Here is a 12405-nt window from a genome sequence, read left to right on the forward strand (position 1 = left end):
ACATGTGTCCTTTCAAAATGCAAAGGTGGGGGGGGGAAGCAAACTTCTCTAAAATGTCTTATATAAAGCTTCATCCTTACACATGTCCCGAATCTCAGAACTCCCAGCTCTCCTGACTCTCCCTTTCTGGTGTTGCGAATACAGCTCCTCCTTTCTCCAGAGAATATCTACAACTGGCCAGCAGGTCAGCTGTTCAGCTCATTAGTCAATAGGAATCAAAACTACGGGGAGACAGGACTTTATAGCTCGCCAGGATGGCTAAATTACACAGGCAAGCATAAAAAGTAACAGTGAGGATAGGGAGAGACCAGAGCCTCACACCCTGCTAGTGGGAGTGTAAAGTAGTGCCGCACTTTGAAAAACAGCTTTTAAGTTTCTTCAAAAATTAAAAGCAGGGGGCCTCCCTGGTGGTGCAAGGTTTTAAGCACAGCACTGTGAAGCAATCCACAGCCTCTGCAGCATGAGTTCAATCTCTGGCCAGGGAGCAACCTACATGGCGCGGCAGACCTCTCCTGTCTCGCCCGCTGCTCCCCTCAGCAGTGTATTTCAGCTAGTCGGCCTGTTCTGCTCCTCACTCTGTCTCTGGTGAATCCTCTCACCCTCAAACCTCTGGCCTGTACCCCAGCTCTTGTATACATAAATAAATCAATCTTCAAAAAAAAAAAAATTAAAGGCAGAATTCACACATGGCCCAGTGTGAGAGGTATATGCCCACACCAGCTCCTTCCACGGTGAGCCGTGTGTTCAATACCTTTTGGAAATCCTTAGCTGATGAATTTAAATGGTGATTTTTATAGTGTTGCGTGAAAGAACACTTGTTTCTAACTTAACCACCAGTATTTACTTTTGTATCAACAAATGAGCAGACTTAAATAACATGGACATTTACCCAACAAAAACTGAGAGGAGACTAAAGGGAACAAACTATTTGGTGGCAGATAAACTTGAGTGACATTTTCTCAGGCCCAGTGGGTACACCGCGTGCTCTGACATTTCACTTGTATAAGCATTTCACAATCCCTCATTCACCAGGGGCCCTAGGACAGAGAGCTGCTAGGGTCCTGAGATAGCTGTCACCCCACAGCTCACTGCATGGACAAGACTGCTCCAGGGCAGTGAGCAACACAGCTAAGTCCACACAGTGGGTCCTGCTGGACTCGGGTCTCCTGACACCAGGGCCACCCCACCACATTACACTCGACTGCCCAAGTCACCAGAGTCCCCAGTGACATTTACTTTCTGTAGTCCTACCTGGTCAAACAAATTATTAGCACAGGTTAAAACTGGTCTAAAGCAAATTTTTTCAAGACACCATTTCTGTCCATAACGAAAACCCAAAAACTACTGATAATGTCAAAAGCAAATGACGTCAAGTCACACCAACGTCTTCGTGTCCAGGAGGAACAGGAGCCTGCTCAGGTGGAGCTTTCTGCAATCAGGAATCTGATGGTTGAAATTGTGTGCAGGCTCTGCTTCCTTCTAGAATTACGTAAGCCTGCTCAGCTCCTTATTAGTCTGCCATTTCCTGTTACGCAAGGGACAAACAATGGGCAGACTGTCGCCAATGTTTTCATTAATTACACCGCAGACTGAGTGGCATCTATTACCACATAATGGACTTTTTGAAGTGACTCTGTTTCCTTTGTTCAAACAATATATCTAAATGTCTCAGCAGAGGAACAAATTTTATTTGGGTCTTCCAGAAAATTAAGATACTAGGACCACAAGAATTTAAATTGCATCACATTGTTTCAATGATTATTTTATGACTTGTCCAACTTCCTCTTCTGCTTTCTTATCCTCTGAGATGTTACATCTTGGAAGCAAGGCAGGAAAAAAGTCTCTAGTCTTTCGGCAGTTCCCAAAGCTAGACCTGTGAAAATCACTCAAATGACCTTCTCCTTTGCCGACCCCCTCCCATCCCCAAAGGGCCAGAAGGTGACACAGAAAGACAGCAAATCAGGAACAGAAAAATAATCAAGGTAAAAATAAAAGCTCAGGACAGAAGTGCCACTGCCTCTCCCCTGGAGTTTCCACAATGCAGAATATGAGCGCAAGTGCACAGGCCCCCTTCAGCTCTTCCTTTTCTGCAACCCCCCTTCACTGAAGACCCCTCTTGGCAGTCCTTCCAGAAGGCGAGCAGGCAAGCATGAAAGCAGGCCCCATGTGAACCCTGGGTGCTGGAGGGTAGCACTGTGACTATTACAAGATGCAAGGGCCGGTGAGTGACTGTGGCAGAGAATGTAGCTCTCCGCAGGGCTGAGAGCACAGCAGGAGACCTCAGTGTAAAGGGAGAACCATCCCTGAAACGAGCCTAGAATTGTGCTACTAATGTCCACACGTCTACACAACACAAGTCTCGCTGCATTTGAAATAAATGACTTTTATTCCCCAACGCAACCCTGCTCCCATTACACAGCGCCCACCACCGTGCAGAGCACTTTCTCACTCACAGCCCATCTGCTCTGGGCTGCAGGTTGGGGAGGACCTTTCTAGTCATTTCTACCAATGGTCTGCAGTAACTTCAGGCCAGGGGTAAGCGCTCCATCTGTATGCAGGATGAGAACGATGGTGTAAGGCCAGGGTGGCAACTATAGGCTTACAATAGCAAGGTCCAATTTGTCAGCACAGGCAGAGAAAAGTTTACTGTTGCCTCAAGCTCCAGGGACACATCCTATAACAATCCTTCGGGAATCCTTGTGACCTGAAACAACTGGAGATGGTTTTTAAAAGGAATGTGGATCTGCAAGTGTCCTCCCATCTACCAACAGGGAACAAGGATGTCCCCAGCTCAGAACATCCCAGCAAGTATGACAGCGAGCAGATTGTTAGTCGTAAACAATCGGGTACCATCACTGTCACTGGTGAAAAATTTTGATAAATCTGAGGTATAGACCGAATTGGGAGGAAGAGTGCCCTGGCTAGCTCTGTACTAGTCAAGAGGTCTTTCTAATAAAAATTCCTTTCCTGCAAGGCCTCCCTCGTGCAAATTCCCCACTTGCATTTCAAATCCTTTATCTTCCTGTGTATTTTTCTTAGCACCGATCACCACCCTCTATGCTGTATATTTTCTTTTTCTGCCTCGTTTATTGACCGTTTCCCCAGTGCAAGGCAAGGTCTATGAGGAAGGGACCTGTGGGTTTTGCTCAGTGATACACCCCCCAGGGCCTGCACGGAACTAAACAAGGTCCCCAGCACAGCAGACCTGTAAGCACATGCACGCGGGCTTCTAACGGTATATACTTAGCTTGGTGAGTCCAAAATCAGCAGGGGGTGGAAATCCCTTATAAGACAAATAAATATGTTATGAGAGAAAAACAAACAAACAGAAGTACTCCAATTTGGGGGAAAAATCTTCATGGTCAAAACAGATGTTTATAAAACACAGAAAAACAGAAACAGCCTTTTAAAAATATCACAGATAATCTCATTTCTAAGAGGCAACCACAACTATGTAATTGTCATGTTTCCCTCTAACCTTTTGTAAAAAGATACGTAACAGAGTTGAAATCATGTTGATGGTGGCCTGGCTTTTTCACTTAATGCTAAAAACCTAAGTGTTTTCCTAATATCGCCTGGTTTTCATGGACAGAAGACTTAACCCAAGTGAAATGGAAACCATGGCACCTCACACCGGCCCTCGTGAACCTCCAAGTTCACATACATTTTTGGGAACATAAAGATGTTATCGATGTTCAAAATGTAGCCCAAAATTCAGGACGGCCTGGACACACACATGGACTGTGTCTCCAGGCTCCTTGGGACAAACTGTGCCCATGTGACCGCGTTCTACCCAAAATGACGCGAGAACTGAAGAATATAATAAGTTCATTTCACTAATATTTTTTAAATGCTGATATTCCAGACTCTGAGGTCTGACCCTCAAGAACCTCTCCTCTGCTAGTCACTCTTTCTCCTCCCAGCACCTGCCATCAGCAAAGTGGCCTGTGGTGTGGGAGGAGCCCGAATCCCAGAACTCAATGGAGGAGAGTCACCTGCGAACCAGAAATAACCTCTGCTGTGTTTGCGTCATTACGCATTTCTGAATCTATTTAGAGCTGCAGTCAGTCTGCCCCACCAGAGCTACCATTTATAACTTTTATTTGCTCGAATAGAATAAGCAAGCCTAACTCCCACCATAATGAAGACACTGAAATAACTGAAGAACATATTAAGTTCACTTAACTAACATTTCTGAAATGACTATGAGCCAGACATTGCTTGTAGCAATGCTCGACTTTGCTGAAACTCCTTGTTCCTTATTGAAAGACACACCAAAGAGAGTAACTTTCCGAGACCTGCTTCCAGTTCTACAGCCATGCTTACCCTCTGGCTTAGAGGCTGCTGTAACTCGCATTCCTCACCAGAGAGGCAGCCGAAGGGGCCTCTAAAGGCAGACTGGAAATGAGCTGGGGAAGGGAGAGAAGCAGGGGCTTCGGGGCCTGGCACACAGGCCAGTGAGGGGAAGCTGGCAGTCAGCTGTCTTGGGGCACGTCTGGGGCGAGCAAACTGGGGGGAAACAGGGTTGCTGTTCACACATGCTCATGTGTCAGCAGCCAGAACCTGAATGGAGTTAAATCTCAGAGCAGTCAAATAACTGGGCTTGGCTCACGCCGCGCCAAAAAACACAAGTCTCCATTTCCAGCAGGCAAGTAATAAACTCAATTGGGCCCTCCTCCAGACTTTCTGTCTTGGCAGCACAGGGCTGTGGAAAGGAAGTGTGGGGCCAGGCCCAAGGAAGTAGCATACCTTACAGCCAGACGAACCGGCATAAGCCCAATCCCCCAGCTGTACTTCCTGCCACCCAAGGGACCAGTTGTATTTCTTACCGAAAAGAAAGGTTGCCCAAAGGACAAGAAGGGGGAACAGCTATCATGCTATTGTCAGGTCTCTGGTGGAAACTTACACCAGAGTACCTTGTGAGGTGGAAAGGAACCAAGGTTCTCTTGAAACGCTTTGCCCACTGTATTCCGCTTTGCCCACTGTATTCCGGCAAAAAGCAGCTCTTGCCTAAAGGTGGCGTTTTAAATAAACCCTTCTCACCTGTTTTGTAATCTGAAGCCAAGCAACCACCATCGCCGAGATACGTTTCAAAGCAGCAACGTGTCACTGAAAGATTCAGTTCAAGGTGGTAGGCAGCGCACCCGCCTCCCCCACCAAGGGTTCACACTAACCCAGCTGAACCTGAAGATCAGAATGAACGCTAATGCCAGGGCGGACACGGACCCTGGGCAGCACCTTGGGGAAGCCACTTCCCCCTGATCAGCCTCTCCTCCAGCCCCAGAGAGGAGAGAGTGCAGACACAGGGGCCAAATACAAAGAAAACAGCTCTGCAGGGTCTTTAACATGACTCAGTGGGTTAGGTTGAAATCATTACTGCTGCGGACAGAGAGCAAGCCGCATCCAGATGTGTGCAGCCCAGGACTGAGATCTCCCCTCCTAAAACACCACTCAAGGGTCTACTGCACAAAAAAGGAGTAACGACAACAAAATGAAAGACTCCAAAGAAGAACGGTGTATGTAGTCTGGTACAATGGAAAGAGAACTGACCAGCAAGAAGACGCATCTTCTGTTGTCTCAGTCATTAAGTAGAAGAAATAGCCTTGGGTAAATCCCAAAAGGACCTTGGATTTTCTATTTGGGAAATGAAAGGGCTGAATCAGAGAAACTTTAAGGTCTCTCTGTCTTGAGTCATCCTATGGCTTTTGAAGGACTGCAACTCTTTGCCTGTTCATCTGAACCACCACATTCGATGCTTGATCCTGGCTTGTGCTAAAGCACCATGCTGATCAGCGCATCTGAATGCAAACACAGACTACCAGAAGCATGTCGTGAATTTATTAGTCTCAAGGCCTTTAAGGCAAGCGTACAGTAACCATAACAAAATAAACCCAGTGGCTTTATCTAAGAAGGTAGTGGAATTATGAATAAATTCACCTAGTGAGAGTAAGAAGAATAAGACAGAAACAAGAGCCAGGTGGCGAGCAGATGCTCCAGATGGCTCCGCTATGTCTTCTTGGAGCCGAGCACTTCCACCTGCTGAGTACAACCACGCCCCCCTGCCGGACCCTCAGGGGGGGCACCTACAAGAGTGGAAACAGGTTCCTCTCTTCTTTACTTTTCAGTTAACCCAAATTTCAATGACAGATGTGACCTAAAACAGAAGGTGTCCGCCTGCCAACTTGAATCCATACTAGAAATAATGCACTTTCACTGGAAATCGTTGAGATGGTAAGAAGTGCTGTGTCCACAGCCCAGAAGCCCAGGACCAATCAATGGGCTGCCGTCCAGTTTCACATTTCTCGGCCCATATTCCTCAGGCACTAGCTTACTATTCACCAAGCTGAATAAGCAGTTAAATTAATGATAAAATTTCCAGAAGTCACATATTCATGGCAGGAAAGAAATGATTCAGAGTTTGAAGGAAATGAGAGTGGGCTAAAAATAATCTGCCTTGCCTCTATGTAGTTCTTTATCATGCTTGGGTTGTTGAATGCATTGCTGAAAATGAGCCAATATTTAGGCTGTTACTGGAGTCAAGAAACTTCACGATTCAATTCATGGCAGAGTGTTGGGCTTTTCCCTTTTAGCCATTATTTATATTTAAAACAATAACAAGAGTTAACACTATGGTGTTTACTACAAGTCAGACAGGTTCTAGATACTTTCCAGAGAGTAACTTTGTACGAATGTGCCGCCATCCTCTCTAGATCTTGCAAAACAAATGCTCCCAGGGCCCAAAATCTCACCTTTGCTTGCTCCAAAGGTGCTTGCTTGTCTCAGAACTCCTTTCTACTCTTCATTTTTGATCCCTTCTCCATCATTCTGTAAATATTTTCTAATATTCCACTTGCAAATATCCCACTTCATCCACCTTAACTTCCATATTTTTGTCCACTATCTCACTCTGTGACCCCGGCTAAAGTACTTACTTTCTCCAACAGTCTTCAATTTCTGTATCTAAATAAAAAGTGTGCTGGCTAAACCAGCTCCAATATTATGTGGCTCTTCCTGCAGGAAGACTTCTTTGAACAAGGTTAGTATCTTCATTGTCCCCTGAAGCCCTAAAGTCAATTTTGTTCTAAGACTGTCAAGCACTTGCTCCAGCCAACAATTCGCCCTCTTCCTCTGTTCATTCATTTCCCAAGTCCTGGTTTTCCTTCACGACCTACCTTCAACCTCACCTACTCCAGGACACCCTGGTCTGTAACTCTTATAGAATTTCTTACAAACCACACTGAGCACACTCAACAGACAGCGCCTTATCTTTCATATTACTGTTCAGTGTATCTGTTCTCACCTAACCTGAGCTCTCAGACAGCAGAGACGATGACGAAGTCACATTTCTTTGTCTCCCCTGAAGGACCACCCACCAGGCAGGTGTGTCACAGCTGCTTAGCGCTGCTCCCTGGAGAGTGAGGGGTCATCTCTCATTAAGGAAGCTACTGGTTGCTATGCTTCACTCGCCGACTGTTAAGGATGACCGCGTCCATCACCTGCTCCTCTCTCTCACACAAATTCGTAAACCACACTTTTCACTGAAGAGCACTACTAAATTGAGCAACAGGAAAGCTTCACTAACTCCTTGGTTTTCTTTTATCTGAATCAGAGCAGTGACAGCCATGTGTCCCTCTGATCCAAATCGAAGTGATCACGAGAACTGTCAGTTTATACCTCCGCTGATCCTGGTTCTACAGTTCCACTAACGCATTCTCCATGGTTTTTCAGTCCTTACTTCTAACACATACAACATTGTGACAGCCTCACACAACTAAATTTCCAGGAAACATCTGGCATAATATCAGAGAATTGGTGTTTGATCAAAACTACATCCTCTGCTTCATGAATCTCGAAGTGACTAGTTTCAGCCCTGGATTTGAAGTGAGAGCACATGCATATGTGTGTTTTGGAAGCTTCCTGACACTGACCAACAGGGATACCCAGTCAACATGAAAACCCTAAAACAGCGCTCACCTCTTCCACCCTGAGAGAACTACTGGGGTTCTGCTCAAGACAGTTGCCGTTCTCTGTTTTGCAACAACCCTGGATAGCTACTGACTCCTTGTCGTTAATCACAAAGTTCCCCAAACAGAATCTTAAATTCAGTCCAACTTTTTGAAATGAAAGCTGCAGAACACTGGTTCTTAATTCAGGTTCCACACCAGAGTACTTTCATCAATGCCAGTGGCCAGCTGCCCCCTCCCACTCACCCCCCGCCAAGGATTTTCATCTATTTGATCTGGAATGAGACTTACACATCAGTGTTTTCTTAAAAGTACTCCAGCTAAACTGCATCAATTAGGATGTCATTATTAAATATTTTAGGTTTGGTGACAGCATTGTTACTGTGTTTTTTGAAAAGGAGAGAGACCCAAGTAAGGTCTCCATGTAGTTAACAGTATTGAGGCATTGTTAATTCCCTGGGTTCGATCATCTTACTGCGGTTTTGCAAGATGACCACTTTCCAGGAAGCTGGGTGAGAGGTACACAGGAACTCTCTGAATAATTTTTGAGACTTCCTCTAATTCTAAAATTAATTCAAGTTAAAACCTTTAAGAAGAGCCCTTTACTTTAAAAGACACATATTCAAATACCTATGAACAAAATATGTCTGAGGTGGGGAGGTGGCAGGGGATGTATGGAGTGTGGATGAAACAGGCGTGTTCACAGGCTGATGGCTGGGTTAGCTGCAGTAGAATGGAAGACATCCGAGTTCAAGGGACTGGTATGCTTCCACGTATGTGTAAAATTTGCCATTATATATACAGAAAGAAAAAATTTTCAGGTGATCCTAACATGCATTCAGGGTCAAGAAATATGACTTATCTGTCTGGTACCGCAGCGACAATGAGCTAGTCACTTAACCTTTCTGTACCACACTTTCCTAAACCACAAAATGACAGATATAAAAAAACCTGATATGGAGCAAAGGACTTTTAGAAAAAAGACAAGAAACACTGAGTTGATTTATTATTCTACACTTGATCTTAGCCAAAAGGCCGAGAAGCGATTGATTTATTATTCTAAAATCTTCTCTCTGAGGGCCTACCTGGTGGTGCAAGGGGTTAAGCACCACATTATGAAGCAATCCACAGCCTCTGCAGTCCAAGTTCGATCCCGGGCCGGCCAGGGAGCACCCCCCATGGTGCAGCAGACCTCTCCTGTCTCACCCGCCCACTGCTCCCCTCAGCAGTGTATTTCAGTCAGTCTGCTGGTTCTGTTCTCCAATCTGTCTCTGATATCCTCTTACTCCCGGCATCTCTGGCCTGTACCCCAGCTCTTGTATGCATAAATAAATAAATCTTTAAAATAAAATCTATTCTCTGAGACTTAATGTTTTAATTCCTAGCATAGGAGTTAAAATGGTAATGTCTTATGTCTACAAAATCATTTTCTAGAGAATATTCTAAAAAATACCACTTCTATAAGACATTATTGATGTTACCAAAGATGAGGGTTTTGAGGTCAAATAAGTTTCAAAGGTACTGGTTGTCTTTACTGTAAGGTTCCTAAGAACTTTTAATAAGATGCATATTAATAAGATGAAATATGCAAAAAGTCTGACCTTCTTTACATGAGTCTAGTTTTATAGAACTTATGCTTCAGACCTGTGGTTTCCAAGTTCCAGGCAATGGAGGGTGGCATTGGTATCATTTGGTAATCGTAATAAAGTAAGTTTTCACAGACCACATCCTATGTCTATTGGGGGAGAGGAAATCTTAGTATTAAGACAAACAAACAGAAAAAAATAAGTAATTCTAATGCATAGTTGTGTTTGAGATTGAAAGCAATGCAGAACATAATGCAGTAAGTTTATAATATTTGCCAGGCAATAGTCTTCCAAATAAAAGTATTTAATCCACGATAGAAGCAGAAATGCATATAACTTTTGTGAAAGATAAGTACTAACATGTTGGAGGTGTTGGCAAATTCAAATCTATCAATGTAACTAAAGACTATTTTGTAATCTCATGGACATACTATGGCTATTACTAATTGACGTTTAATTTACACGAATTCTCAAGCCTTTACTTGCATGTCTCCTCATGTCCATATTCTTTCACCTGCCAATGACAAGACTGTTTTGTTCAACGATCCAGGGGGTGTCAATCACATAAGCTTGGAGCTCCTGTTCTGTTCCGTGACACCACTTCAGAGTTTTTGGAATATAAATTGCTTCTTGATTGAAAACTTTGGAAAATGTATTTATGGAGGCCCTGCTGCCCCCAGGGGTAGGCCATGCTGCTGCTCAGCTAGTGACAGACATGCTTAAAACAAGTACCTACTTACTGTCATTAATGATTACTCAACAATCATACCATGCTCTTTAGTTTATCAAGTACTTTCACATGAGTTATATTACTTTTCTCCTCACAAAAAACTTGTGAGTTAAGTAAGTACAGTCATTTCTGTCCAACTAGTAAGAATTACTGGGCTTTCCATGGGCTAACATGATAAAAAATATAACTGAGGAAGATGTGGAGGCTCCTGCCCTAGGAGAGCTGATAACGTCTGGAAAACAAAGTGTAAATGACACAGAGGAAACAGCTCACCAATCTGGAGACAATTGCTCATCAACAGAGCAAACTAGGGTGGAAGGACTTTCCACATACTAGTAACAGCTAACATTCCCCAAGCAACTTTGGGCAGGGTACTTCTTAGCCCCATTTTTCAGATGAGGAAACTGAGGCCCGAGCATGTAACTGGTGAGGCAGGATTCAAACTCTACTTTTCCACTGTTGCATTTTACTGCTAGGGAAGGCAATTTCCCCAGAGCAATGAGGATAGAAATCAAGACTTCACTAGAAAATGACTACTTCTCCTAAGTTGGAGTCACTGGCTATACTGCCCAGTAGGAAAGGATTCATGAGTGGTGCAGGGGTTAAAGTCTCAGCAGTATCAAGCTATTGCCTGCCACTGCATCATGAGTTCGATCCCCGGCCAGGAAGCTAACCCACTTGGAACTGCAGACATCTTCTGTCTTGCTCACTGCTCCCCTCAGTAGAGTATTTCAGTAGATCCACCTGGTCTGCTCCTCACTCTGTATCTGGTCTCCTCTCATCCCTCACACCTCTGGCCCACACCCCAGTAATTCTATGCATAAATAAATAAAAGTAAAATCTTAAAAAAAGGCTTAAAAGAAAAAAAAGGTCTCATGAGTTACAGGAAGTCCCAATAATGAGTCAGCAGAGTTACTGTCCCTCTAGTACATACCTCTTTGATCCGTTTCACCAAAGCATTCTGATCAAAAGCAACAGCCTCTGCACACTGATGGAGGTGATCCTGGTATCGGAGGCAGAGCTGCAGCACCTGCTGAGAATCCAACTTCTCCAATTTTGCATTTGTTGGAGAGGTCTGCCCACTCAGCAACCCTGCAAAGCAGACAAAAAAGAATGAAATCAAAAGAAATGGAAATCAGTGTTAAGAGACTTGTGAATACAGCAGTGTAATAGCAAGCTCACCAAAGACAGAGTCAGAGACTTGAATTGAATCTTGATGCTTCTGTTACATGCTGATGACAATCGCAGTGACCGTCAGCTTGTGAAGCAGCTACTATACGCTGCTTGTTTGTTAAGTGCTTCTGCACATTCTTTTTCATATTCATAATTGTCCCGAGAAGGAAGACATTATTATCTCTGTTTTATGGATGAGGAACTCCAGACATTGAGAAGTTAAGAAACTTTCAAAGTCACATGGTCAGTGAGTGGTTTCTCCAGGACAGCTCCTGGAAGCTAACCCACTTGGAACTGCTGACATCTCCTGTCTTGGCTGCTGCTCCCCTCAGCAGTGTATTTCATTAGATCTACCTGTTCTGCTCCTCACTCTGTCTCTGGTCTCCTCTCGTCCCCCCACACCTCTGGCCCACACCCCAGTAATTCTATGCATAAATAGGATATTATATGATATTATGACACTCCTTCAAGGTGTCAGGAGTATAAAAATCCCTTCCGGATTCGTAAACACTGGAAGTGGTATTTACTTTATTTCTTTGAATAATGAAAATAATCATCTGAGAAACAGGGCAAAGGAAATAAAATGTACAAGGATACCATTAAGAAGGGAGGCCACAATGAAACATTTTCTTAAATTACCTTAAAATAACAACAATGGCCTCATTACATGTTAACATATTTTTAGGAAAATGACTACAGTTTTCAAAACAAAAATGTAAGGAGGGTGGGACTGCATTTTCATATGTTTTTAAATGTCGCCCTTAATTTAGAGGGAACTTGCCACTGAATGACTTGAGTGGGAATAAGACAAGATTATTTCTTAATACCAAAAAAAATATAATCAACCATTGCATACAGGCATGTCATACACACCCTTCCCGACTGCACAGTGAGAACAGAAGCACATTACTCAGCTATACAAGCCATCTGCTCCATTTAGTTGCTTCTATTT

At 43.9% G+C, this 12405-nt stretch overlaps 1 protein-coding gene across 2 annotated transcripts in view; it reads right to left on the bottom strand.

Annotated features, from left to right (window-relative positions):
• BORCS5 (BLOC-1 related complex subunit 5) overlaps positions 1-12405 on the bottom strand; it is a gene marked incomplete at both ends in the record, with an annotated part of 56533 nt that overhangs the window by 3912 nt on the left and 40216 nt on the right. For both annotated transcript variants that reach the window (XM_084256471.1, XM_084256470.1), the window contains one exon: positions 11215-11372. In XM_084256471.1, coding sequence (XP_084112597.1) covers positions 11215-11372 — 158 coding nt within the window. The remainder of the gene's footprint in view (positions 1-11214; positions 11373-12405) is intronic.

The sequence above is a fragment of the Talpa europaea genome (genome assembly GCF_964194135.1).
Source record: "Talpa europaea genome assembly, chromosome: 15".
NCBI lineage: Eukaryota > Metazoa > Chordata > Mammalia > Eulipotyphla > Talpidae > Talpa > Talpa europaea.